The 27676-nt window shown below is 40.0% G+C and overlaps 1 protein-coding gene across 6 annotated transcripts in view; it reads left to right on the forward strand.

Moving 5' to 3' along the window:
* The first annotated feature begins 1160 nt into the window (after positions 1-1160).
* Positions 1161-27676, forward strand: part of PLEKHA7 (pleckstrin homology domain containing A7) — a 2079953-nt gene continuing 2053437 nt past the window's right edge. For 4 of the 6 annotated variants that reach the window (XM_044082761.1, XM_044082762.1, XM_044082767.1 and 1 more), the window contains exon 1: positions 1161-1438. In XM_044082761.1, coding sequence (XP_043938696.1) covers positions 1299-1438 — 140 coding nt within the window. In that variant the 5' untranslated portion in view covers positions 1161-1298. The remainder of the gene's footprint in view (positions 1439-27676) is intronic. The other 2 variants (XM_044082768.1, XM_044082771.1) reach the window with 1 other exon arrangement.

A 27676-nucleotide genomic window follows, 5' to 3' on the forward strand; every position in this document is an offset into this window, starting at 1 on the left:
ACTGTATATATCGGCGGTCTTCAGCAATAATGAGCATCGTATTGAATGTTATCATATGTTATTTCATGAGATTTTGTTATAGACTGTAGTTCATTTAGACAAAACTACATGGCCTATATAGAGAATTAAAGTTCTTAAATGTATCTGTAGTTCCCAGCTTAGCAAGCAGTTATGCTCCCTCTCCCATCACCTTAGTGATGAAATGTGGAGAATATTAGCAGTCTCAGATGCTTTGGTGCCGTTCTTGGTCCCGTCTTCCCTGAGATGCTTCCTAAGTAATAGAAAACATCCATTTGAAGATTTAGTTTTGCTGCTATTTATTTAATGTACAGAGTATAATGCATTGTTTACTAGATGTTTATGCCTAGTTCATGTTACAGACCTCATACCTAAATCATCTTGCATTTCTACGTTTGTAATTGCTGCAGCATTGTCTAGTATAGTGTCTTTTAAAGGGCTGACTAAAATACTTTACACAGTTTTCACTTCTGTCTGCTATTTGTGATTAAGAGTTAGATTCTCAACAGGCTACTGCAGGCCAAGTCCAGCTTTTTTACTAGGCAACAAGCTTCAATGCAAACCTCTACAAGATACTACAAGGGATGTGAGTATCTGCTCTTTATGTAGATATTAGCTTTGTTATTGCAGACCTTCTGTGTTTGTGCAGTGTCAGACTCACTTGTACGTATTATATTGCCCAACTGTTTGTCATGCCTGGATTACCATGTTTATCAAAGTCAGCAAAATGGACAATGAGCATGTTTGCAGTTTTACCTGGCAATCTTCCTTAATTAACTATCGTGACCTGTACACTGCACATAAATTCAGTTCATTTTTGTATAAAGACTTTTAAGTTCAGTACAGTAAATATTTATGGTTTTGCACAAAATTGCATCAAGACAATAATTTTCTGAAGGCATCTGTTTACCAGTGTTCGCAGGCTACACAAAGGCTATGATTTTGATCGATTATAAAATGACTTTTTGTGTTGTTGATAAATGCATGCATTCATGCTGCTGTTTCTCAAGGCAGTGAGTTTCAAGCATTGTTTCTGTCACTGGAAATTAAAATACAAAGCTTGTATTGAAATGTCATCCGCAAAGTGGGTGGATAAGGCTTGGATGGAGCTGTTACGGACATTCCATCTGTCAGTGGATGGTTTGAGATGCTCAGCTCAGTGTCTGAAATTCATAAATTAAAATGCAGTTTATAGATGGGTGTAATCTATGTAACAATACAGTATAGGACCATCTTCTGAAGGACTGCCAAAAGGAAGGCATCAGGTAAAAGCACATGAAATGGAAGGGAGGTACAGAAGGAGATCATATTGCACATGTTTCTTTTTCCGATGCCTGGGAAAACCAAAACCAAAATATAAGAGAGTCCTTTCTAGGGCAGTCAAGAATCGAAGGGTGTATTTTAGTACGGGAGAAGCCAGGTGAGTCATGTAAATTATTCCAGGGAGTGCATGGCTGTATCCTTTAGCAGTCATGTAATTTTTCTTTCAAACTCCTGATTGTCAAAATATTGGTAATTTATCAGTCAGGTGTATATAATTCCTTAAGTTAACTTCAGTTTAATTTTTCTGGGTAAAGATGTACCTTTTTTCTCATAATTTAAAATTCATGTTATTAAAATGTATTTAAACAAATGGCTATAGTTCAGTATGTAGAACTGTAATGACATGGACCTCAGTACTGCACTGCTCAACAGTTTTGTTTTTCAGTGCTTGTTTTTGTACCAGCTTGTTGTATGAGTTTATTGTATTTGAAATTGCTGATACAGCTGTTTATGCCTTGCAAAACAATTTCGGATAGTCTGTGTGTAGGAGTAGGAATCACATACATTAACATCTAATTTCAAGACAGTTTCCTCAGATATGGGAAAACCATCAGCAGCGTGGATAACCAAAAAAGCCTGCCACGCTAGTCCTATGATGACACGACGGCAAGCACAAGTATAAGCAAATGAATGTGACTGCCCACATTTCATCTTCTGTGAACAACCCGATTGTGTGGGCAGCACCTTTGTTATTTCTACATGACGCTATTCAGTTTACAGCAACTACGCTACAGGTCCATGTCCATATAAGGGACAAAAGTCCAGTAAAACATCAACAGTATCACCAGAGGTGTAGCAAGGGAGTTTGTTCCGTAGGACAACATACCAGGTTTTTTTTCTCATGGTTTCCTGAGGTCTCTGCCTGTAGCCATCCCCAGTGATAAGGCTGTTTTTGCTTCCACATAGATTCCTTAATGACCCTGCCATCATCCTCACCCTAGTGGTAAGGCAGAATATGCGAAAGTAAACTCTATTCTAAAATATTGAAATTGTATTTCTGACTGAAAATGTGACATGAGCTGTTGACACTTTGCTGCTAGAAATAATTCCAGTACATATTATTTAGCATTGTAGTACTGTTCTTACTGGAATTGTGACATTCCATGTAGTATTTTATTAAACGGAACAGACAGATGGCACTATTCTGTAGTAAAAAAAGCATTTTCTGAAATTCTGTTATACTCTTCTGAGTAGAATTGTGATGTCTCTGTGTGTGCTTGACGGGTCATGACTGGAGCTGTGATGTTTTACATTGCACTTTTATGTCAGTGAAAAATCAGTGTACTGTAATAAGAATGCACACAGACACAACAAAGTACTTTTAGAGTGGAGTCTTCAGATTTTTTTTTTATTGCAAGCCACGTTATGTTTTCTGATGTCTGGACTGCACCCGATCATATAGCAGTACTTTGTAGGGTAACTTATACATTGTTGTGCACAATACTATGCTGTACAGATGACTCGGATGCTATAGGCTGTTTTTGCACCACACTGTACTATACTGTACTAATGACTCTGATGCAGCTGGTTTACATCTCGCTACAGTATACTGTATTGAGTCTGATGCTGTAGGTTTATTTTGCGCTACACTGTACTGTAACAGTGACTCTGATGCCATTTTTTCCATTCACTACACTGTACTATACTGTACCATGAACTTGACATTGTGTATTTGTTTCTCAGTAATGTTCTGTCTCAAACTACTTTGAATGATTGTCATTAGTTTGTCCCTTATAAGTTGTTACCCAGTAAACTATGAACTTATTGCTCATGAGCCCACTTAACATTACAGAAACAGTTTGTGTTGGGATGTATGTGCGTTACCTGTATGCTCTGCCAAGTCACAAAACCCACTCTTTGAATTTTATGGCATACAATATTTATGTCACTGTCAACCACTGTAGACTGCTCTGTGTGAGAATGAGATAGAGGAATGGTGGGGATTAGAAGATCTCCTTTTCTCCTCTGTTGTGTGATGTTGGAGTTAGTATATATAGAGTTGCAATGGTGTGACAGTTTAGAGTAGTTTAGACAGTCATGTGGCTTTGATAGAAATGCCAGTCAATGTCTAGCAGTCAGAAGAACAGCATGCGATTAAAGTGTTTGTCGATTGTTAGACATTCAGTAACGTATGTATTGTAGCTTAGCACTGTGGTTCCCATTGTCAGTGTCAGTGCCTCAGCAGGAATCACACTCATTACTGGTGCTGGAAAATCCCAAGAGTCTGGTTTCTTTTACCACCCTAGGTGACTGGATTCAATTTCTATTGCTGACACTACAGCATTAAGAGGTGCTGTATTCCTAAGAGCGCCAGTCTTCTGATAAGAAGGTAAACTGAGATGTCATCTGCTCGAGTTGGTGCTTGCTTAAGTGCATGTAAAAGATCCCAAAGCACTTATTTGAAAGAGAAGGAGAAGTTCCCCAGTGCCCTAGCCAAATTTCCCCTAGTGAGTATGAATATCAACTAAAGTCTCCAGTGAAAATAGGCCATTGGCCTACCAGGACTAACGTGGTCATCAAACATGTGTATAAGAAAATGATTTGAAGTAAAGCAATAGTTGTAGTATGCATTCACTGTGAAGAACAGTACCCATTTACTCACACTGAAGTGCAGAATAGGTTTGGGAAGGTAAGTCATCTTGTTGCTGTTGATCTCTGTTTAACTTATGAAATTATAACATGAGAACAGGGAAAGATTTTTTCCACTTTAGAGTTGAGGAGGCAACAGGAATAAAGTAGTTCTTTTGAAAGCTTGGGGATGGGAAACAGCAGGTGATAAGAGCTTGCCAACTGTGCTTCTGCCTAGTCCAGAAAAATTGGGAGGGAAACTATGAAGTACATTTGTGAGAGTGTATGAAGCAACAACTTAGCAAAGAATTCAAGTTTCACCAGCTTGGACAATGGGAGCCAGTCACGTCCTATAATCTGGATCAGAGTTAGCCCTGGAGTCACTTTTAAGTAATTCTGGTCTTCACTTCTGGATTTTTATCATTGCTGAGTCCATAGTTCCTTATGGTGAAGCTAAAAGAAAGTTTCTGACCACAGTTTACTACAGCTACATAAATACTTTAAAGAAAAAACACTGGAGATGGTTCAGTGCAATTCAGTTCAGGATGAGATTAGGCAGATGAGCACTTTCTGAGCCAACTTTACAGACAGCCCTATATTTATTATGAGCAAAGAGGGTGTATTTGTGAGATAGCATCACCCCTCCCGGGTATGATCACCGTCTGGGTGGGCCCCAGGGAGGGTGTCTTCAAGTACAAATAAGTACCCCTTCATATTAACTGTTTTGGCCCTGAACTAATTTGATTTACTTAATGAGCCATTAAGCCTAATTATGCTTTTAACCATTTAAAACTTTTTTGACAGCAAATGGTCTTTGGAAAGAAGAACTTTCAACCGTAATGATACCAAGAACAAAAAATACTTAGAGGCTGTGAGACATCTCCCTTGATGATCAGATTGAGTTAAGGCACAATAAAAAGTGGAATGGCTGTGGTTTGGTCTTACAGTGTGTGCCTGTTTGCTTGTTTGTGGTTTTAATACCACAAACATCTAATCTGCACATAGTAGTAGGACAGGATGTTATTTTCCAAAGTGCTTTTACTAAATAACTGCTTCATCAGATCTGTCTATTCAGCCTATAGAAGGTAGTGAGTGGAAAACTGGTCTAGTTACTGGATCCTGTCTAATGATGCAAATTAAAAGGTGTAGAGATAAGTACCATTGGACCTACCAAAATGGCAACCTTCACCTCTGGTGTGGGCTAGCTGTCTTTAGTCAATAATCATGCTGATGGCTAAAACATTATACAGTGACTGGCCATTAACATTCAAAAATGAGCATGCTGATTGGTCAGCCCAACCAGCATGCCTGTTGTAAATCAAGAATATACCCATGGTAAAAGTCCTGCAGCTAAAGTATAACTGTGCCACCAAAATTTTTGATTTATTGCTATGTGTAGACACTCATTAGTTTGAAGGAAGTAAAGTCTGAAACTGAAATGCATGTCATTATTTTGTGACTTCATTCCTGATAAAATTAGTGGTTTCCCGACAAATCAGAGTAACAGTCACTAAATTATGACATGCATTTCAGTTTCAGACTTTCCTTCCAGCAGTCCAAATCTTTCTCAAAACTTTTAGTTTATAACAGCAACATTACCCATGTCCTCCTTTATTTATAGCTTTGTCCACATTTCTTAAAACAAAAGTAGAGAAAAATATGAGAAAAATCAGGTGTATTCTGCAAAACTAAAGAAATATGCATGATTTTCCTTGTATTTTTCCAGTCTCTCTCGCAACTGGAGGTTATACCTCCTTTTCTTTTCAAAAAGAAAAAAAAAAAGACAACGGAGATCTTCCCATCTTCTTTCCAGCTTTCCAAAGCACTGATGTACTGTACTGCATAAACATAGGAACTGAAGTCCCATACTCTTGCACAGTACATCAACAAAGCAGTGAAATTGGGAAACAGTGCTGGAGAACACCATGGTCCCTTTATACAAAAACATTATTTAAGAAAAGTAAGTGATGTTTTTCTTAAATAATGTCATTGTATAATAGCAATAACTGATTCTTGGGAGTGGTATATTGAAGATTTATCCCATGGTTGGCTTTGTTTAATCACTCAGGCTTTGCCGTCTTGTTTAAACCACACCAACGGTCTTTGGTTATTGCTATATTATACAAAACATATTATACAAAAAACATCATACAGAATGGTGTAAGCTAAGCTAAACGCTAGTGTCTGTGCCACGTTTTATTCTATATGTCTTGAATGCCCATTGAAAAGGTGGAATAGTTAGTGGATTACAGTCCGTGCTTGTTGGTGGTTGGGGAGCTTTTATTTAAAAATGCTGAGCCCCTCCACATCTACCTGTTCGAATGATACCAACCAAATAAAAATATGTAGGAGGTGGTGGATGTGGAAAACTTGTCTACTTATATGTGTGAATTTGGGTGACACCTGCTGACTATAGTATTCACTGCCCAAACTTACTTCTAATGCTATTGCAAAAGAATGTGATTCCAGACGATGCTAATGAGGTAGAAAAGGTATTCATGGCATGCTGGTGTGAAGTCCATTGAAGTGAACGCATTTGTAAAGAAGAAGGTGGTTATAGGTATCAATGCCCACTGTGAGTAAAGTCTTTGAAATCCTCTTACTGGTGAGTATTATCTGACACACCTGAACTCTGCATGTTAGCCCTTATTGTTAGGCTTTCAGTGACAAACCACATACTGTTTGTATTACATGTTCACAGTGGTTTATAAATTGTCCTTACTAGCACTATAATCATGTGACATTTTATATGGCTGTGTACAGTTTAAGGTGAGAGTTTCTGCCATGTTGGCCAAAGTTAAGAGCACTGGGGTGGCAGGCATATGCCATGTATGGTAAGTTGGCAGTTTTCTTAACATGTTGGCAATCATAAGGGCAGAAGACTGATCTATTTTTAATGAGTAGGAGGTGGTTTTATTAGCAGAATAATGAATAAGGGCAGAGGGATGATCGTTTCCACAGACTAGGAGAGGTACACTGGATATAAAAAGTGTACACATCCCTGTTAAAATGCCAGGTTTTTGTGATATAAAAAAATGAGACCACAATAAATAATTTCAAAACTTTTCCCAAATTTAATGTGACCTGTAACCTGTACAATTCAATTGAAAAGCAAACGAATCTGCTAGGGGAAAAAAGTAAAAAAACGTAGAATAAGCTGGTTGCATAAGTGTGCACACCCTTAAACTAATACTTTGTTGAAGCACCTTTTGATTTAATTGCATCATTCAGTCTTTTTGGGTAGGAGTCCATCAGCGTGGCACATCTTGACTTTGCAATATTTGCCCACTCTTCCTTGCAGAAGTGCTCCAAATCTGTCAGATTGTGAGGGCATCTCTTGTGCACAGCTCTCTTCAGGTCACCCCACAGATTTTCTATTGGATTTAAGTCTAGGCCATTCCAAAACTTTAATTTTCTTCTGTGAAGCCATTGTTTTGTTAATTTGGATGTATGCTTGGGGTCATTGTCATCTTGAAAGGAGAAATTCTTCATCTTCAGCTTTCTAGCAGACGCCTGAAGGTTTTGGGCCAAAAGTGACTTATTTGGAACTGTTCATAATTCCCTCCACCTTGACTAAAGCCCCAGTTGCAGCTGAAGGAAAGCAATCCCAAAGCATGATACTGCCACCACCATGCTTCACCATGGGGTGGAGTTCTTTTGGTGATGTGAAGTGTTGTTTTTGCGCCACATGTACCTTTTAGAATTGCGGCCAAAAAGTTCAACCTTTGTCTCATCAGACCATAATACATTTTCCCACATGCTTTTAGGAGACTTGATGTATTGTTTTGCAAATTTTAGCTAGATCTGAATGTTTTTCTTTGTAAGAAAAGGCTTCCGTCTTGCAACCCTACCCCATAGTCCAGACATATGGAGAATACAGGAGATTGTTGTTACATGTAGTACACAACTAGTACTTGCCAGAAGTTCCTGCAACTCCTTCAGTATTGCTGTAGCTGTCTTGGCAGCCTCCATGACCAGATGTTCTTCATCTCACATTGCTGCAGTCATAACCTGTGGGTAGTCCGCTGTCCTCAGTCGGCCCGAATACCAAAGTGTTAGGTTGGCGTCGGTCATGGTTGCTCAGATCTGACGTCAGTACGCCGTGGTACTAAAGCGCATGACCGATGCCATATCCTCAGTCTTTCTTGCCGCATGGTCCGAAGCAGAAGCAGCGTTTGCAAGTGCCGTTCGGCATCCTGAAATTTTCGTATTCTGAGTTTCAGACCGAAGACCAAGTTGGGCTAAGTACCCCGTTGGGGAATATTTTTGTCTTTTCTTGCCTCAGTTAAATCCGGATGTCAGAAAAAGTGAATAATTGTATTTCTTGTGGGAAACAGATACCTCATAGGGATTACCACTCTCTCTGTATTCCTTGCTTGGGGCCTGAGCACGACGTAATCAGGTGTCGCTTTTGTGCTAGATTTAATAAGCGCACCATTAAACGCAGGTTAGATTGTGCTAGGCTTGTCTTCGGTAAGCGGTGTAATTACAATATGCCGTCGGATCCTCCGACGCCCGCTACCGCTAAGAAGCGTAAGGAAAAATCGTTAAAGTCCAAGCAGGATGAGTCGTCCGTTACGGACGCCGGTTCTTTAGAAACTACGGTGGAATCTGTGGATCCAGCCGAGGTTTCAGTTGTGTCTCAGGGGGAGCCTTTAATTTTGCAGGATGTGGCCTCTCAGGAGTCGGGTCAGGCTGAGGGGGCCTCTCAGGTCTCTGTAGTCCCTTCTTTGCATAAGGTGGTTAGGCCTTCTACTTCTGTCTCTAAGGTACCTTCCAAGGTCAGGCCTGGTTTGTCTTCCTCTGGCGTCAGCCCTAGTTCTGCAGGTTCTGTACCTAAAAAGCATATGCTGAAAATGGCAGAGGATTTGATTACCTTAATCAGGGGTTCTATGCCCCCTCCAGATAAGAGGCCTAGGGTGGAGCCAGAGGTGGAAGGATTGGAGCATTCCTCAGATTACTCGGAGTCTTCGGCTGAAGACATTCAGGATTTTCCTCCTTATTCTGATTCAGATGCAGAGGATTCTAGTCCTTCTGCTTCCCCTCCAGAGGATTTTTCTTTTTCTGAAACCCTGCATTCCATGAGGGAACATTTTAAGTGGGAAGGTCAGGATTTCTCAGATTCTCGTAAGAGACTTAGGGAATTTTTGTTTTTACCACAGCATAGGCCCTTGGCTATACCTCCTGTTTTGGATGTTGTTCAGGATGTTTTCTCTGAAGCTTCCCTTAATCCTGATTCTTTGCCTCCTGCCCCGGTCAAGCCAGACAGGTATTACAGAGTGCCAGAGGCTCATAAATATTTGTATAAGAGCCCAAGAGCTGACCCGGAAACTATTAGCCAGGGACCTAAGGGTGTCAGGGCTTCTGTTGTAAAGAATCCAGTTCCTATGGATAAAGATTCTAGAGCTTTGGATAGGTGGGGTAAAAAAGTGTATACCTCTTCCACTCTAGCAATGAGGGCTTTGAATTGCCAGTTTCATATGCTGAAGTACCAGAATTTTCTCCTAAGTCAGTTAAAATCTAAGGTAGATGCTTTGGCAGAGGGCATAGAGTGTAAGGAATTGCAGGATTTAGTTCATGCCTCTGATCAGGTGGGTAAGCATTCTTTGCAGTGTGGTTTTGATGCTCTTCAGGCTTCTTCCAGGGTGGCTGCCACTGGATCAGTTATTCGTAGGCACGCCTGGCTTAAGGATCAGAACTTGTCAGAGCATGTTAAAGCTCGTATTTTGGATGCTCCCCTTCAATCTGAAGTTCTGTTTGGTTCTCCTGTGGAGTCAGTTTTGAAGAAAATGGAAGACAAAGCTAAGTCTATGCAGACAGTTAAGGATTTTTTACAGGTGCAGCCCCCTAAGTTTAGCAGAAATTGGCCTACTAAGGGATGGGCTTATCCTTCTTCTGATTTACAGTCTAGGGGCAGATCTAGACGTGGTAGGGGCAGAGCTCATGCTCAGGGTTCTTTCAGGCCTAGAACGTGGAGTTCCCCTGCACAATCTTGGGTGAGGGCAGGGGTCAGCCTTTTCGTAAACAGACCCAATGACCTGTATCTCCAGCTGCCAGATCCCTCCTGTCTGGCAGCTCCTCTGGGAGGAAAGTTGGCACTTTTCAGGCAAAATTGGCTTTTAGTCACCCAGGACAAATGGGTGTTGGACATTATAGACCGAGGCTACAAGTTTTATTTTCACACCTTGCCTCCTTTCAAAGGCATGCCAGACGTTCCTCCTCAGCAAAAGTTGGAGGCTCACAAACAGATTTCTTTACTTTTAAAAATGGGGGCTATCCAGGGGGTCCCTCCGTCAGAAGTGGGCCTAGGATTTTATTCTCGCCTGTTTTTGGTACCAAAGAAAGGAAACACTTGGAGGCCAATTCTGGACTTGTCTATTCTCAACACATACCTGGACATTCCCAAATTCAAGATGTTAACTTTGCAACAGCTTCTGCCTCTGCTAGGCAAAGATCACTGGATGGTAACTCTGGATCTCAAAGAGGCTTATCTTCACATTCCTATCAGGCCCAACTGCAGGAGGTTCCTGCGTTTTCGGACTGGCACTTTTCATTATCAGTTCTCTGCATTGCCCTTTGGCTTATCTACTGCGCCCAGGGTGTTCACAAAAGTCCTGGCTCCGGTGATAGCCTTCTTAAGACTAAGGGGAATACAAATTTATCCTTATTTGGACGATTGCCTGATTCTTGCTCAAGACAAAGTCAAGTTACTTCACCATCTTCAGTATGTTATGACAGTGTTAAGGTGCCTAGGGTATTCTGTGAATGAAACAAAGTCCAGTCTAGTACCCTCTCAGGACATGTGCTTTCTGGGTGTGAGACTGAACACAGCTTCTCAGATGGCGTTTTTGACCCCGGACAAACAAAGAAATCTTGCCCTTTACTTCCAGCAATTATCTCTATGGTCCAGGCTGACTGCAAGGACAGTCCTTCAGGCCTTGGGGTTCATGGCAACTTGTATTCTGGTGCTTCCCAATGCCAAACTGCATATGAGGAAGCTACAATGGTATCTCAAAAGCGTATGGACTCAACACTGCCACGATTTGGACACTGTCATTCAGATAATACCTTGCATCCAAAGGGAATTCTTGTGGTGGGCTCAGGAATGTCATCTAAACAAGGGACTCTCTGTGACCCGACCAGAGGCGAGTCAGATCTTAACGACAGATGCCTCAGACATGGCTTGGGGTGCACACTTCAATGGGAAATGGGTTCAAGACACGTGGCCTCCCAGACTACAACATTTGCATATCAACATGAAGGAGATGTTAGCAGTCCAATTTGCCCTGATGGCCTTCAAGGATCTACTTCAACCAGGACAGGTGTTGATTCAAACAGACAACACAACAGTCATGTGGTACATCAACAAGCAAGGGGGAACCCATTCGTACCCTCTTTGCAGACAAGCTATGATTTTGTGGGAGACTGCTCTCAGTTTGCACCTCACTCTTCAGGCAAGGTTTCTGCCGGGAGCACTGAACTCCTTAGCAGATGTTTTGAGCAGACAGATGGTGGATCCCCACGAGTGGAAATTGGATCCTCATGTATTTCAACAGCTGACGGTGGCTTGGGGAACTCCAGACATAGATCTGTTCACTTCTCCACTAAATTTCCAACTGCCAAAGTTTTGCACAAAGCTGTTTCACCCAAAAGCTTGGAAAGTGGATGCTCTATCATTCAGTTGGAACAACCTTCACGTCTATGCCTTTCCTCCTCTGCCTCTTCTTCCCAAGGTGCTCTTGAAGGTCAGACAGGACAAGCCTTGCATGATTCTAATAGCTCCAGATTGGCCACGTCAGCACTGGTACCCTCTGCTGAGGAGTTTAGTACGGGAGCCTCCTTGGCCTTTGCCATCAGTTCCACACCTTTTGTCCCAGGCAAGCAATCATTTCTGCAATGTCAGGATACAGTCCCTGCATCTGACAGCTTGGCATATTCTGTTTTAGACCCTGGGGGGTCGCAGCTTCCTCAACAAGTTTTGAATGTCATTTTGGAGGCCAGATGGCCTAGTACCAGGAAAGTTTATGCTGATAAATGGAGGAGATTTTTTCTTTGGAGCAAAACAAAGAGCTTTGATGTCTCTGTGCCTAATTTGAGTGTTTCACTTCAGTATCTTACAGAATTATTAGACAAGGGTTTGTCTTTCTCCTCTGTAAAGTTCATGCTGCAGCCATTTCTGCTCACTATGACTGTGACCCTCCTTTATTCTCTCACCCTTTGTTTAAGCAGTTTCTTAGAGGGGTAAAAAACATAAGACCCCCACGTAGAGCTCCTACTCCTTCCTGGGATCTCAATTTTGTGTTGGAAAAGCTCACTTTACCTCCTTTTGAACCTGCAGCTACTACGGAGTTGAAGTTTTTGTCTTGGAAGACTGCTTTTTTGTTGGCCATTACGTCTGCTAGAAGGGTATCTGAATTACAGGCTCTAATGGCAGTTGAACCCTTCCTGATATTTCATAAGGATAGGGTCTCCCTGCGTACTAACCCTACTTTTATGCCTAAGGTTGTTTCTAATGTGGCATTAAACCAATCTATTCATTTGCCTACATTTTATGCTGATCCCTAAAATAAAGGGGAAAAATTTTGCACTATTTGGATATTCACAGGCAGTTGCGTTATTATTTGAGCAGAACCAAAGGGTTCAGGCAGTCTCAACAGTTGTTTATTTCTTTTGCTTTGGGTTCTCAGGGGAAACCTGTTTCAAAACAAACTATTTCTAAGTGGATTGGCCATTGTATTGCTTTTGTTATTCTCATCATGGTAAGGAGGTTCCGGCTGGAATCAGACCTCATTCCACTAGGGCGACTGCCACTTCTACTGCTTTTTAAGGGAGTAGCTACTAAAGATATTTTGGAGGCAGCTACTTGGAGTTCAGTGCACACTTTTTCTAAACATTACCATCTCCCTCTTTATTCCAAATCTAGGGCTGGGTTTGCCACTGCAGTTTTACAGGGCATGTTAGCAGCTCCCAATGCTTTATGATTTTGCCAACCTCCCTTTATCTTTGCTTTGGGATTCTACCCACAGGTTATGACTGCAGCAATGTGAGATGAAGAACATAGTACAGTTTTGTACCTACCATAAATGTAGATGTTCGAAGATCCACATTGCTGCAGTCCAATTTACCCTCCCTCCTTCCCCTCTGTAGTTTGGGGTGGTTGTGTATTTTGTGTTGTAAATATTGTTTCTACATGGGTGATTGGGTGTTTTTCCATTTTTGGCTATGGCCTTTCTTTTTAAGGCCTTCTGACATCTGGGGCAAGAAAGACTGAGGATATGGCGTCGGTCATGCGCTTTAGTACCACGGCGTACTGACGTCAGATCTGAGCGACCATGACCGACGCCAGCCTAACACTTTGGTATTCGGGCCGACCGAGGACAGCGGACTACCCACAGGTTATGACTGCAGCAATGTGGATCTTCGAACATCTACATTTATGGTAGGTACAAAACTGTACTTTTTTGTCTTGTCTTTTCATCAGTTTTGGGGGACATCTAGTTCTTTGCAACATCACTGTTGCAACATATTTTCTCCACTTTTTGATGACTGTCTTCACTGTGTTGCATTGTATATCCAATGCTGTGGAAATTTTTTTGTACTCTTCTCCTGACTGATACATTTCAACAATGAGATCCCTTTGATGCTTTGTAAGCTCTCTGAGAACCATGGCTTTTGCTGTAGCAGGCAACTGAGTAAATGTCAGGAAAATTCTACTAGGAGAGCTGAACTTTATTTGGGGTTAATCAGAGTCTCTTTAATTGATGGCAGGTGTTTACTCAAGAAGACTGAATGCTGTAATTAAATCAAAAGGTGCTTCAACAAAATATTAGTTTAAGGGCGTGCACACTTATGCAACCAGCTTATTGTACTTTTTTTATTTTTTATATTTTTTCCCCTAACAGATTTGTTTGTTTTTCAATTGAATTGTACAGGTTATAGGTCATATTAAAGGTGGGAAAAGTTTTGAAATGATTTATTGTGGTCTCATTTTTTATATCACAAAAAACTGGCATTTTAACACGGGTGTGTACACTTTTTATATCCACTGTATGTAGAGCAACTAGTGGGGTATTGTATGTGTGAGAAGTATTTATATTCAGTAGCAAGACCTAATTATTAACATAAAGTAGTACAGGGTGGTGAATAGTTGAGATTATTATTGAATGCAGCTCTGAAAAGTAAAGAGGGTATAATTGTAATTATTGTGGTGGATAGTCAGGTTGTATAGCTCCCATAAGTGAGAAGTCCCATCCTTTTATGTGGTGCATTCTTTAACTGGCAACCATTGCTGCAGGAAGAGCCAACCACACCTCAAGGCAATTCCTCAGCACTGGAGTCTGCATTGGATTCACTTTACGAATCTGCATTATTCATCCTGCGTTGAGCTGTGTTATACAGCATGTGCTGCTATGACAAGCTGGTGTAATGCAGTACATTCATGAACTACTGTACATATGAAGTACTGAGATACATTTGTCATAATTTGCTATTATTTCCCAGCTGTAATTCATTGGAATAAGTGTGGCGTAGAGGATATTGCATTATGTCATATCTTTTCCATGGTGATTTGTTTAATCTTAATGCCACAATATGAGACACAAATGCATAGTACATTTGCAAGGCTTAACATGGCCTTTTGTTGTGCTTTATTGCTTAGGTTATTAGGCTTACAGTGTGTCCCTCCAACCACAGATGTTGTTAAGCCTCATCTATATATCAGATAAGTACCTTATACAGAGCTGTGCTGAAGCAGGGCTCTACCCTCCCCATCTCATAAACTCACGTACAAACATACTTGAAGTAACGGAGAGCTGGCAGTGTCTTCGTAATTATTATTATTAATATTGATTTTCAGTATTATGCACGTGTATTTAGTGTTATCTTGCTGCATTTACCTGATCGATATCAAACTAATAATGAATAATTTATGTTAAATACACTGTAATTTTGCATACTTTACCTATGTTCATTTCAATTACTGCACAGTGAGTTATGATTTTGCTTAATGAAGTAATGAAATGTCAGTACAGTTGAATGTATGTTTCGGTTTTAACATTTTTTATACATTTTATAACTCATCTTTAACATGGTGACTTGAACTAATGGTGTTCATACCTCTCAAATGTCGAGAAGTTTGCATGAAGTCTAGATTTTTGCCTCATATGTTTTGGTCATTTTCTCATAAAATTCATGTTTTTTTCTGGTAAATCATTGAGGATTGACATTGTTAAATAATGACACACACAGTTTCAGACTTCTGTCCATTGGAAAATGTTTATTAATGCTAAACCAGTTATTCCATCAACTTTCTAAATTTATAAAAGCAAAATTTAAAATCTATCCATGATTTTATACCTTTGTCCCTTCTTTATTTTTGACTTTGTTAAAAAGTTTTGCACCAAGAATTGCAAGGACTGTAGTTGGTTTGCTGAGAAAATAATTGACAGATTGACTAGATTACTATTTATTTATATACTGACATTTGATTACTTGGAAAGTCCAACTGGGTTGAACATTTTCAGAGGAGGCCTGGGGAGAAAAGCTCCAAATTATTACAAAACATTTTAAGAACAATAATTTTACACTCTTCAAAAATAAAACAAAAACATCTGCAGTTTAAGTAATTGTAATAAATTAGACATAATATAAAAACATTGGTTAAGAATTGATGCAAATTATATGCAATCATTTAATATTTAGAGAAATTTTAGACAGTCTGTAGAGAAATTAAAGGTAAGTTAGTTTAATACAAATAGGAATTACAATATGAAGTGAGGGAAAACAGGCTTGTGCTATATTTAGAGAGAAATTCGGGGAAGAGTTTTAGATAGCAGTAAGGAAGTAAGTGAAGAAGGGAGAGTAAGGAGGTATAAGGAAGGTATAAATTTAGGCTATAGTTTATCCAGGTTTTGAGCAAGAACAGAGCCAGATTTTAGCTAGGAAGTCTTTCAGACTGGTTTTAAAAAATGGGAGGTAGGGTAAAGACCTGATGGATATAGGGAAGGAGTTCCAGGCGTTAGCAACCTTATACGAGTACAGACCATGCCTAACACATTTGCTAGATTTGTAGACAGACAGGAGTTTTTGGTCACTGGATCACAGTGACTGACTGGGAACATAGTTGTGTAGAATGTTTCTTAGTGCTGGACAAGGCAGATGGATACTGGATAATTTTATAGGTGTTTATAGGCAATTTTGTATATGTGGGTCAAATGTAATGAGAAGTGACTTTAATGGTTGTATTATCAAGAGAGGACTTTAAATTTTCTCTCAAGAGAGAGGGATTTGGAGGAAAAAGTAGTGTTTGGGCTTTTTTATGGGTTGAACATGAGCTGTGAGTTATGAAGCCATGTTTCATAGTTCATAGGTGTTTACTAGGCTAATGTCTACAAGGACCTTTTTCAGCCTAGCCATGCATCCCAAATCTGTGACAAGTTCTGATATCAAGTGTAAGCATGGGCCTGGGAGATGAACCATTTATAGGTTACCCATGTCCATTGCATATATAGGTGCTAAACCAGACATGAATTTCCAGTTTCTCATCCAATTGTCCAAGTTGCACTTGAATTGGGTTAGGGAGGAACTCTGCTGCATATGGATGGGGAGCCATTTCCATAGATGCTGTAGTCTCTGGGATACATACCTCTCTCTCCAGCAGGCCCTATTTATATCACAGGCAAGGTTTAAAATTATAGAATGAGTAATTCTGGTGCTGTTTGTTTTGTAGATATGCAGGAGGTCCAGATGGGGGTCTGACAATGCCCCATATGTCAAGCATAGATCTGCTCTCCCGCTCGTCCCACAGAACCAACACTGCGACCTGCAGCATTACCAGTCCCACGGAGGTAACACCATGACGCACATCATTACTGGTCCCACATAGCTAACGCCACAGTGGGAAACATTACTGACTAGTCCCACAGAGCTAACAACACAGTGCAGCATTACTAGTCCTACAGAGCTAACACCATACAATGGCATTACTAGTGCTACAAAGTTAACATCACAGCACAGCATTACTGGTCCCACAGTGCTAGCACTCCAGCACAGAATTACCGGTCCCACGGCGCTCACAGCACAGAATTACTGGTCCCACGGCGCTAGCAGCACAGCACAGTACAGAATTACCAGTTCCACTGCACAGCACAGAATTAACAGTCCCAGAGAACTAGCACCACACCTCAACACAGAATTACCAGTCCCACACAGCTAACACCACAGCACAACACAGCATTACCAGTCCCACACAGCACACCCTACAGTGCAGTATTACTTGTCCCATGAAGTTAACACCATAGCACAATATTACTAGCCATGTACAACTGACACCAAAGCACAAAATTGCCAGTTCTATAAAGATAATACCACAGAATAATGTAAGTAGCCCTATAGAACCAATACAATAGCACAACATAACCAGTACAGATGTTGCACTAAGGTACAACATAACCAGTCCAGAAGTAACGCAGTGATATGACATAAACATTACCTTAGAAATGCCACAACATAACAAGTATGGAATTAACATCACAAAATAACACAAATAGTGCCATAGTACAGACATCAGCAAAACAGTCCAACAAATGAGTTGTCTGCCTCCCCTACATGTGAAGTAACCTCATACAGTTTCACACAGACATGAGTTCATGAGGCATGAGTAAAACATTGAAAATATATCCTCATGGTAAGCACTGTATGTATGATTTTCAGACCAAAATAAATCTGCACCCATTCACTGACATGAAAAGCAGGCAATGAGTTAAGAATCATCATTATTGGGCATTATTCCTCCAGATACTCCATTTTTCGCCCACGTTACAAAGCCATGTGTCTGGAACATTTCTCCCTGGGCTTCATTCCAAGTCGGACTTTCCCGGTTAACAAATGTTAAATAAATAAAATAAATAAACATTCTGAAATAGCCAATAACCAACAAGAAAAAGATTACTGAACAGAGCCCAACATACTCTATTCATTGAGTAATCCACAATAAAACGGCCCTAAAAATTGTTGACATTTGGTAAAGCTGTCAATATAATTTTTAAAGCTAATATTACCTTTCCTTTTGAATTGCAACACAAGTTCTGTGACATCATTTCACTATCATTTTAAAGTTAGTTGTAGGTCCATATGATACATGCTTCTCTTCTTGCAAGAAGAAATGAGTACGTCTCACTGAGCACACAAAAAAAGTATTAATGGGATAGTGTCTCATCTAAAAAAAAGACCCGGATTCATGTAACAAGTTCCATTCCTTCACAATCTTGTCATTAAATCAGTATTTCCTTCTTCCTGCCCTGCAGCATGTCATCTGTTTTTTCCATATGCTCGTAGCTGTTTCTTACCATCACAATGCCTTACGTCCAAATTTTTAAATAAGATAGGGTCGGTGCAATTCTTACCAAAATAAAATCACTACACATCCTTTAGTACTCAACAATACCCACAGCTTTTCTACATATGGAAGTTTCCCTTTTCCCTTATTTTTGATAGCCAAATCCCATTTGGCTCAGTACATTTCTGATGCAATGCTATTATAAGGAGACCATTCCCAATCCTCAGCTCTCACATCACAACATAGTTGAAAGATTGCATTAAGTCGATTGTTTAGTAAAAGTTTTTTTTATGCAGCTTACTGTCTTTGGTGCTTCATTACACACCATGTTAGTTTGGGTTATAAAATCTAACTTACAACCCATTATAGTTTTTTGCTTCCTCCTTCATCACTTGACTTCACTTGATTAATAATCCTGCCACTTTTCAGAAACCTTGTTTATTTTTTCATGTTTAATGATATTTCAACATGTCTGGATGAACTGTAAATTGCATCAAACAAGAACTTCAAAAGTTCTGCAAGCTGGAGTGTTGTCAACTGTATTTTAATATCATTGCATATTTACAATCAGTATAACATTTTTCCATATAACCGTGGCACAAATCAAAAATAAATGGGATCCCTAAGGCTTTTCTAGAGAACATTTACTGTATCTGTTTCCATGGTTTGTTAGCTCAAGTAAGTCCACCAGCTTTATACCCAAATCACTACATAATGTTGACTCCTATGACCTTTAATTTGGCTACCCACTCCTCACAACATATGTGAATCACTTTGCCACAGTTGATATATATGCTAGCCATCCCATTGGACTATCAGCCTCCTTGCTTAAGATGCTTAAGAACTGAAAAACTACTCTAACTGCCCATCTTTTTATCTTACAAGTACATTAAAAGGCATCTGTAGGCCCATGTTTAGCTACCCCTTACAACAATTCTACATGCACCTCTCAGTGCCTGTTAAACTTCCTGAGTATTTTTTTGGAGGTGCACCATGTTGTCAGTTGTACAAATGAGAGTGGAATCATCTGCATATTGTATTAGGGTGGCCAGTTGTGTTGAAGTATAAAGGGTGTTGGTGAAAATGTTAGAGGAGGGGACCAAGGTTAGAGCCTTTTAGGATACTGGTGGTGACTGGGGGTTAAGGAGAGAGCATGGAGTGCCATTTTACTGACTGATGCCTATTGGACAGGGGTAGCTTTTGAACCACAGAAAGGTGGGCTGAGAGAGACCTAGTGAGGATGTTTTAACTAGATGTTTGCTGTGACAAACTAAGCCAAAACCTTTAAACGAGTCTAGAAATAAGGAAGAGACCAGATTACCATCATTATCTTTGGCTTTATTGACCGTATCTATGTAGGTTAAAAGGGCAGTGCTAGTGCTGTGGGAAGGACAGAATCCATGTTGTTTAGGGGATAGGCATTATTCCTGCAGGAGATAGTCTAGCAATGTTTTTGAATACATTTTTCTAGTATTTTAGGGATGGGAGGTAAGATTACTATAGGTCTAAAGTTATTAATGCATGTTGAATTTCCTCCTTTGTGCAGAGGAGTAATATATGACTTTTTCGAGAGAAAGGGAACATGGGATTCAATTGACCTGTTTATAAGGATTGAGATAGGATAGGCAAAGCTATTAGCTGCTATTTTTAGGTACTCGCTTGGAAAATCATCATCTGAAGAAGAGCATGGTTTAAGTTGTAGTTTTATGTACAATGTGGGCACAGGTTTGAAGGTGAAAGTGGATGTGGTGATATGTGGCTATTGGGCAGGGTTGGGATTATATGTTGAGGAATCCTTGGTTAGAGATGCTATACTATCAGTAAAATAAGAGTTGAACTGTTTTGCTGTTTTGAGTGGTGAGTTATTGAGAGAGGGAGGGTTGGGATGCATTTTTGGCTGGGACGTAAGACTTCTTCAATGGATGTCCAAAATGTTTTAGGGTTCTGTTTAGTAGTATTCTGAAAGTTATTATAGTATAGTTTTTGTCTTCATTTATTTATAAATGTTTAGCACATAAAATATTTAGTATAATTGCTAAGCATTCTGAAGTTTTCAAGATATTGAGGTTTCATATTTATACCATTCTTTGCATAGTTTTTCTCTGTTCTGCATTAGTATTCTGCTATTTTTTTGGATTCTTTGTTTTCATTCTCTTCCTTCAGGGATGTGCAAGGCTGTTTAGGATATTTAGAAAAGTTGTATTGAATTCAGTTACAACATTGTCTAAGGGAAAGATTTTTAGGAAGTTGCAGTTAATAAATAACAGTGTAGTAATGAACATTTCTGCATTAAACTTTGAAAGGTTACTTGCTGTTTTATAAATATGTTGTTTAACTGGATGTGTGAGATGTCTTGTCACATAAATTGGGAGATGATCACTGAGAGAGTCTGACTTTGTACCTGTGATGGGGTATTTGCCAGAGTCTGATGCAGGGATCCAGTCTATTAGAGAATTTGATGTCTTGCTATAATATGTGGTACTATCAATTAGTTGTGTGAAACCATATAATATCATGCTAGATGTTGGAATTTATGTCCAACTAATTGACATTCACATCACCTAGTAATATTGTTATGTTTAACTGACGTAGGATATCTTCCATTACAGCTGTATTGTCACCAGGAGGGATATAAAAGACAGTAATACATATTTGTTTATAATTGTTTATTTTGAGGAATGCAATAAGACACTCTGCTGAACTGAATTTTGATGTTGGTTTGATGTAAAGGGAAATGTGGTAGGTATTGGGAGATATTAAAGCAATACCACCTCCTTTCCTCTTCATACGTTCATTACAGATAATACTATAGGCAGGAGTTATAACTTCAGAGTTGTTTATGCTGGATTTAAGCTAAGTTTCAGTTGCAGCAAGAACATCAAACTTATGTTGGGTAATCCAGGCATATAGTTCAGCAGTTTTAGTTCTTATACTTCTAACATTTATTGCACCAAAAATAAGATCACCAGAGTTGGGGATTGGCTGCTGTTGAGTTACAGAAGTCTGTGGGAGCGAATTATCTTTGTGTTCATTGTAATAGGTGGAGCCAGGATTAGGGTGTAGATCTCCTCTTAGAAGGATTTTAGTATTTTGGGGAATATTACTAGCTGAGTTAAAGAACAACTAAAATTCTGAAATACACTGAAATTGTTTGGATAGTTACAGTGGTGAACAATTCCATTCCATGGTGTTTTAGGGCAGGCCTAGTAATGTTTAATCCTTTGCCTATAATTATGATAACATTAGGGCTTTCTTTTGTGATGATCATTATTCCACATCCTTTGTTTATTTAAGGAAATTGAACGAATGCAAATCAGATTTGTTGTTAAATATGAGATGGGGTAAAGGAACAGAAAAAGAAAACAAGGGTGGAAGCATGATCTCAGAGAGAGTAGATATTTTTGAAGAGACATTGACTGAGGTCTACAATGAATTATAAGGAGTTATTGCTGTTCACATACCATTTAATGTAATTTTTTTTTGTGTCTACAAGCAAAAACCTTTTAAAAAATAGCTTATGTTTGTCGGTTGGTTCAGTCAGCAGTTGTTTTCTGCAGGGTCCCTCTGGAACTCAGGTGCAACTCTTAAGAAAGCAAGTGAGCAAGTCTTCTAAACAACAGAGTTACTGTATGGTCCTATTTCTCATCTAGTACCATGACTCATTTTTGCAGCCATTATTTCTGATCATCCAATATAACTGACAACTTCCATCCTTGAATAAATTCAGCCAGCAATATGTCTTGTCATTCCTGTTTGGTATGTAGCCTTGGCATGTTGGAATTTGCTCCACATTCATTGTTGGTGAGTCATCACTATATTTAGTATCCTGGACTTGACTTAATTTTCTGTGTCTTTTCATTAAAGTCATGTCAGTAATTGAAAACTGTAAACATGGCGGAGAAAATGTGTCTTAAAATGTCCACTGTTGTTTTTTTATAAAAATGTGTAATTAGTCTTTTCCTAAAATTATTGAGATGTACTCCGCTCTTTGCAAATAAATAATTTTATTTGAAGATGTGTCCCATTCATCAGTGAAAGCAAAACCTGAAACAAATGACTTTCCTTTCTTACAGTATTGTTTATCCATATTTTCAGTCACTCCAGGTAACAAAAATTCTGCTGAAAATTATGAAAATCTAATGCTGTAATTCTGCTGTTTCAGAGTGCTGTCTACTTCCAGCTTATTGACATATACCTGTCCTTTCCACTTCTTTGTCTTGTGCCATTTTAGCCCATGTATATTTGACGTTGTACTCATTTCATGATTGTTTTATTGTTTTCAAAACTGCCATGACTGTACCACCATTAAGTTACCTTCACATTTTGAAAGTATGGAATCTCCAGTAATTAGAATTCCTTTTGTTTCATCCTTTTGTACCTCTTCCTGATAATTCACTAAATGAGTTACCTTTTTAATGTATGTAAGTATTTTTCTTCTTCTTCTTCTTCTTTCAGTAAGTATGTTTATTAATGTATTTAAACAGATTCACATTTAATTTGATAACATGACTTTCGTGGTCCAATGTGACAACCATCTCTCACCACATGAGTTCCCTCCGTAACTTATTTTCAGGGCAGTCTTGTTCTCTGGCTTCATCAGTAGTATTATTAATACTCTGCCAGTCTCTGTCAGTGCATTGTGTGTTGATGACAACTTACTTTGCAGGACTAGAACCCATGGGAACTACGTAGATAATATCCTCATCACATTTTACCTTCATATGGAACTGTTGAGCCAGTGTATGAAATGACATTAAAGTAACTTGGTTACAAGTGTTCTATTTGTGATACATGTTTATATTTCCTTTCCTCTGGGCCTACCTCAGAATGGTGAAGAATGTCACTGACTGAACAGGAAGAGTAACAATGTCAGTGTGCTAACAGGCAGCCACTGTTTCTCTGTCAGTGGATTTGTGATGTTTCTTTATTTTCAGTGTTTTGGTTTTAACCTTAGTTATGTAAATGTAATAGTTTGTTCTAAATTTTCTGTTTTGTGGTATGTATGTGTGTGTGTGTGTGTGTGTGTGTGTGTGTGTGTGTAATATATATATATATATATATATATATATATATATATATATATATATATATATATATATATATATATATGTGTGTGTGTGTGTCTGTGTGAATCTTGGACATTACACATCAGCCATAAGACTTCAGTTGCATTTATGCTCAACCTGCATAGACAATCGATCACAAAAGCAAACCTTATATGCTTTCAGTTTTGATTGTTCAACAAATGTAATATGTGGTACACAATGCATCTTACTTGCAGTACAGTTACTTGCTAAAATTGCTTTACACAAGGGGGAGCCACTCCCCATACCCGCTTCCTTACTGTTATGCATCCAGGGCTATGGAACAAACACACCTTAATGTGAAAGACAAAACCAAGTCAATGAAGTGAAGGTTTGACCAGTACATATGCAACCATATATATGCATTATATAATATACTATAATACACACACACACACACACACACACACACACGTGTGTGTATACACATACATGGAATACATTCCTTTGTCAATGAGGGAAAAAATGGACTGGCCTATGCTACTCAATGCTAGAAGTCTAAATCTCAAAATGCACTCCATTGAGGTACTCCTTAAAATGGAGAACATTGATATCTGTGCAGTGGCTGAGACCTGGTTCAAGGCTCCAGAGTGCACCCCTGCATTCACAGGCTATAACTCATGCCACACTTTTCAGCCATCTAACCTGGACTGGAACACCAAAGGCAGAGGTGTGTCCATATTCATTAAGGATATCCACACCTCCACGCTAGTTGCTCAGCATAATGCATCCGAGGTTATCCAAGTGCAACTAACTCTGGGTAAAACTGTAATCCAAATTGTAGCTTGCTACAGATCCCCACCATGCCACAGGATTCCCACTCCTGTTTTCTTGATATACTGGAAAATATAAGGGTTCAACCAAACACCCTAATAATGGGTGATTTCAACTACCCCGCCATTAACTGGGAAAACTACTCATGTACCAACTCCTTCGCTGAACGCTTTCTGAAATTCATAAATTCCAATGCCCTGGATCACCTTATCCACATCACCACCAGAGGCAATAATATCCTAGACCTAGTCATTACCAACATGAGTGACCAGTGTTCCACACCTGAAGTCATCTCCTCATTGGTCAGATCTGACCATAAGCTAATCACCCTAGATATCCACCCCCACCCCCACCCCCCCATTAAGGAAACCATGGTAAAATATTTCTCCAAAGCCAACTTCATGCTTCTTAAGACAGAAGTGGCGAACTTTATGACACCCATGCAGATGGACAATACAGTTATGACTGCTGAATCCTACACAAGTGCACTCTATAAGCACTTACACGAGTGCATGGACTGTGCTATCCCAAACAGAACCAAGACACTATCCTCCAAAAAAGGAAGCCAATATGGTGGTCTCCCTGCCATAAACAAACTCTACAACAAAAGGAAGAAAGTGTTGCAAAAGAGAGTAAAAAAATGGAGGAGCTCCCTGGTCAGCCTCAGTAAGAAGCTGAGATCCCTTATAAGATCCTCCAAAGCTAGCTATGAAAACAAAGTCGCCACTGATTCTAAGGACAACCACAAAGCATTCTATAGCTATGTCAGGAATCTCAATGGCAACACCCAGATCTGCTCTGAGTGACAGCACAATGGCATGAAAATTACAGAACCAACTGATACTGCCAACATCCTGGCAGATAGGTTCAGTGCTAACTTTACCCACCTCTCACCCCCTAAAGGGCTCATATCTATACAGGAAAAATGCAGATTCCCTGTAATCACAATTATGCAGGTAAAAGCTGCACTCTCTAAAGCCAAAAACATAGCATCCATGGGACTGGACAACATCTCAGGCTGTGTTTTACACGAACTTCAGAACGAACTGTTTCCCCACCTATGCACCATGCTCAATCATAGCCTCACATCAAGCTTTGTGCCCACTGAATGGTGCACAGCAACAGTTATCCCATTCCACAAAGGAGGAGCCACCACTGATCCCGGGAACTATCGCCCTATTAGCCTGACGAGCCTGGTCTGTAAGGCCATGGAATGTATCATCATGGAACTCAGATATTGGTAACCTCCAAACTCTGGACCCCACCCACTTCTGGTTTGTGAAAGGCAGATCATGCCTCCTGAACCTGATCGACTTCTTTGAGGCAGTCACCAAAGCTGTAGACGAGGGTAAGGTGGTTCACACAGCCTATCTTGACCTCACTAAGGCTTTTGACACCATCCCCCATTCTGGAATTATAGATGAACTCACTAAACTAGGTATAAATCCTTATGTCACAAGATGGGTTGCCAACTGGCTCACTGACATAACCCACACTGTAAAAGTTGCAGACTTCAACAAATCTGACTTCAAACCAGTGACAAATGTAGTACCACAGGGTTCAGTTCTGGGATCTCTCCTGTTTGGTATCTACTTCTCTGAAGTACAGGCTAACACAGATGGCCTTTGGCTAACGAAGTTCACAGGTGACTGCAAACTAGGAGCCATAGTCGAGCCCCCAAATGATGTGGACATCCTACAGAAGGGCCTCAGTGAGACAGATGCCAGGTGTCAGAGCCATGGCCTCAAGCTCAATGCCAAAAAGTGCATTGTCATCCCCTTTGTTAAAAACTCTGTACCCATGAACTACCACATAGGTGGCAGTCTACGTAACACTGAATGTGTGATAAGAGACCTTGGGACCCAGGTGGACAGTAGTCTCTCCTTTGATAATCACATAGGTTCATAGGTTGGTACTAGGCTATTGGCCCTAGGGCCTATTCAAGCCTAGCCATAACAATTCCCTGGATATTTCTTCCCACAATATTTACTTCCCTGGACCCCTGTCTAGCAGGGCATGGTGACTGACATGATCCCCGGGGTGAATTTCCTATCTCCCATCCAATTGTCAAGGTTCCTTTTGAAGAGGGCCAAGGAGGCGCTCTGCTTGACATATATGAGCAGTCTATTCCAGAGTATGGGGAGTCTCTGGGTCAGGAACCTATCCCTCCAGCATGTTTTGTTCATTGTGATGACAAGGTTTAGATCCCTGGATTGTGTGGCTCTGAGGGATTGGGATTTCTTTAAGTGGAGCATGTCCAACAGCTCAGGGTTTGACATGGCCTTGTATGTTAAGCAGAGATCACCTCTGAGTAGACGATATGCCACAGAGTATAGCTGGAATTTTTTTATACGGTCAGCATAGGGCATTTGCTTTAGGCTTGTGATTCTTTTAGTGAGGTATTTCTGCGGCCTTTCCAGCTGTTGCAGATGCCTTGTGAGGTACATGCCAAATGGGGCATTCTACTCTATAATGGGTCTAATGAGGGATGAGTACAGTGGGACAATTACCTCCTTTTTTCTGGATGAAAAGCCCTTAGTGATGAGGTGTGCCACATTGAAGGGTTTCCTGACTGTTGTGGCAATGTGGTTATCAAAGGTGAGACCACTGTCCACCTGTGTCCCTAAGTCTCTCATCACACTTTTGGTGTTTAGTGTACTGCCACCTATGTGATAATTCATGAGTACATGTTTTTTCCCAAAGGGGATAACTATACATTTCTATGCATTAAGTGTGAGCCCATGGCTCTGGCACTAAGCATCTGTTTCTGTAAGGCCCTTTTGTAGAATATCCACATCATTTGGGGATTCTGGGAAATCTTTCTAGGTGGCACACCTCATCACAAAACAGTTCTCATCCAGGAAAAAAGAGGTCATTGTTCCCCTCTACTCGACACTCATTAGACCCATTGTAGAGTACAATGCCTGCTTTGGAATGTACCTCACAAGATATCTGCAGCAGCTGGAAAGGTCACAGAAGTACCTCACAAAGAAGATTACTGGCCTCAAACAGATGCCCTACACTGACCATCTCAAAAAAACTCAAGCTTTATTCCATAGCATATCACGTACTCCAAGGTGATCTCTGCCTAACATATAAATCTATGTCGAACCCAGAGCTGTTGGACATGCTACACCTAAAGAAATCCCAATCCCTCCAAGCTACATGCTCTAGGGACCTAGACCTTGTCACCACAATAAACAGGACATGCTGGAGGGATGGATTCCTGTCTCAGAGACTTCCCATACTCTCAAACAAGCTACACATCTATGTCAAGCAAAGTTCCTCATTAGCACTCTTCAAGAAAAATCTTTGAGTGGATGGGAAATAGGAAATACACCCTGGGGATCACTTCTGTGGCTCTGCTTCTCAGGGGCACAGGAAAATAACTTTCATGGGTGGTGTAAGCCAGGGAACCTTGTTGTCTAGGCTTACTTAGGCCCTTGGGCCAATAGCATAGTACCTACCTCTGAACCTATGACTGTGGAATTGAAAGTCAGCTGATCACACATGTAAATGTACACATGATCTGTGAATTTGCCCTTTCCTCACTGTAATGTGATCTCAGAGTTAG

This window comes from Protopterus annectens, chromosome 9.part0 (assembly GCF_019279795.1).
Source record: "Protopterus annectens isolate FY-2018-M chromosome 9.part0, PAN1.0, whole genome shotgun sequence".
Classification (NCBI taxonomy): domain Eukaryota; kingdom Metazoa; phylum Chordata; order Ceratodontiformes; family Protopteridae; genus Protopterus; species Protopterus annectens.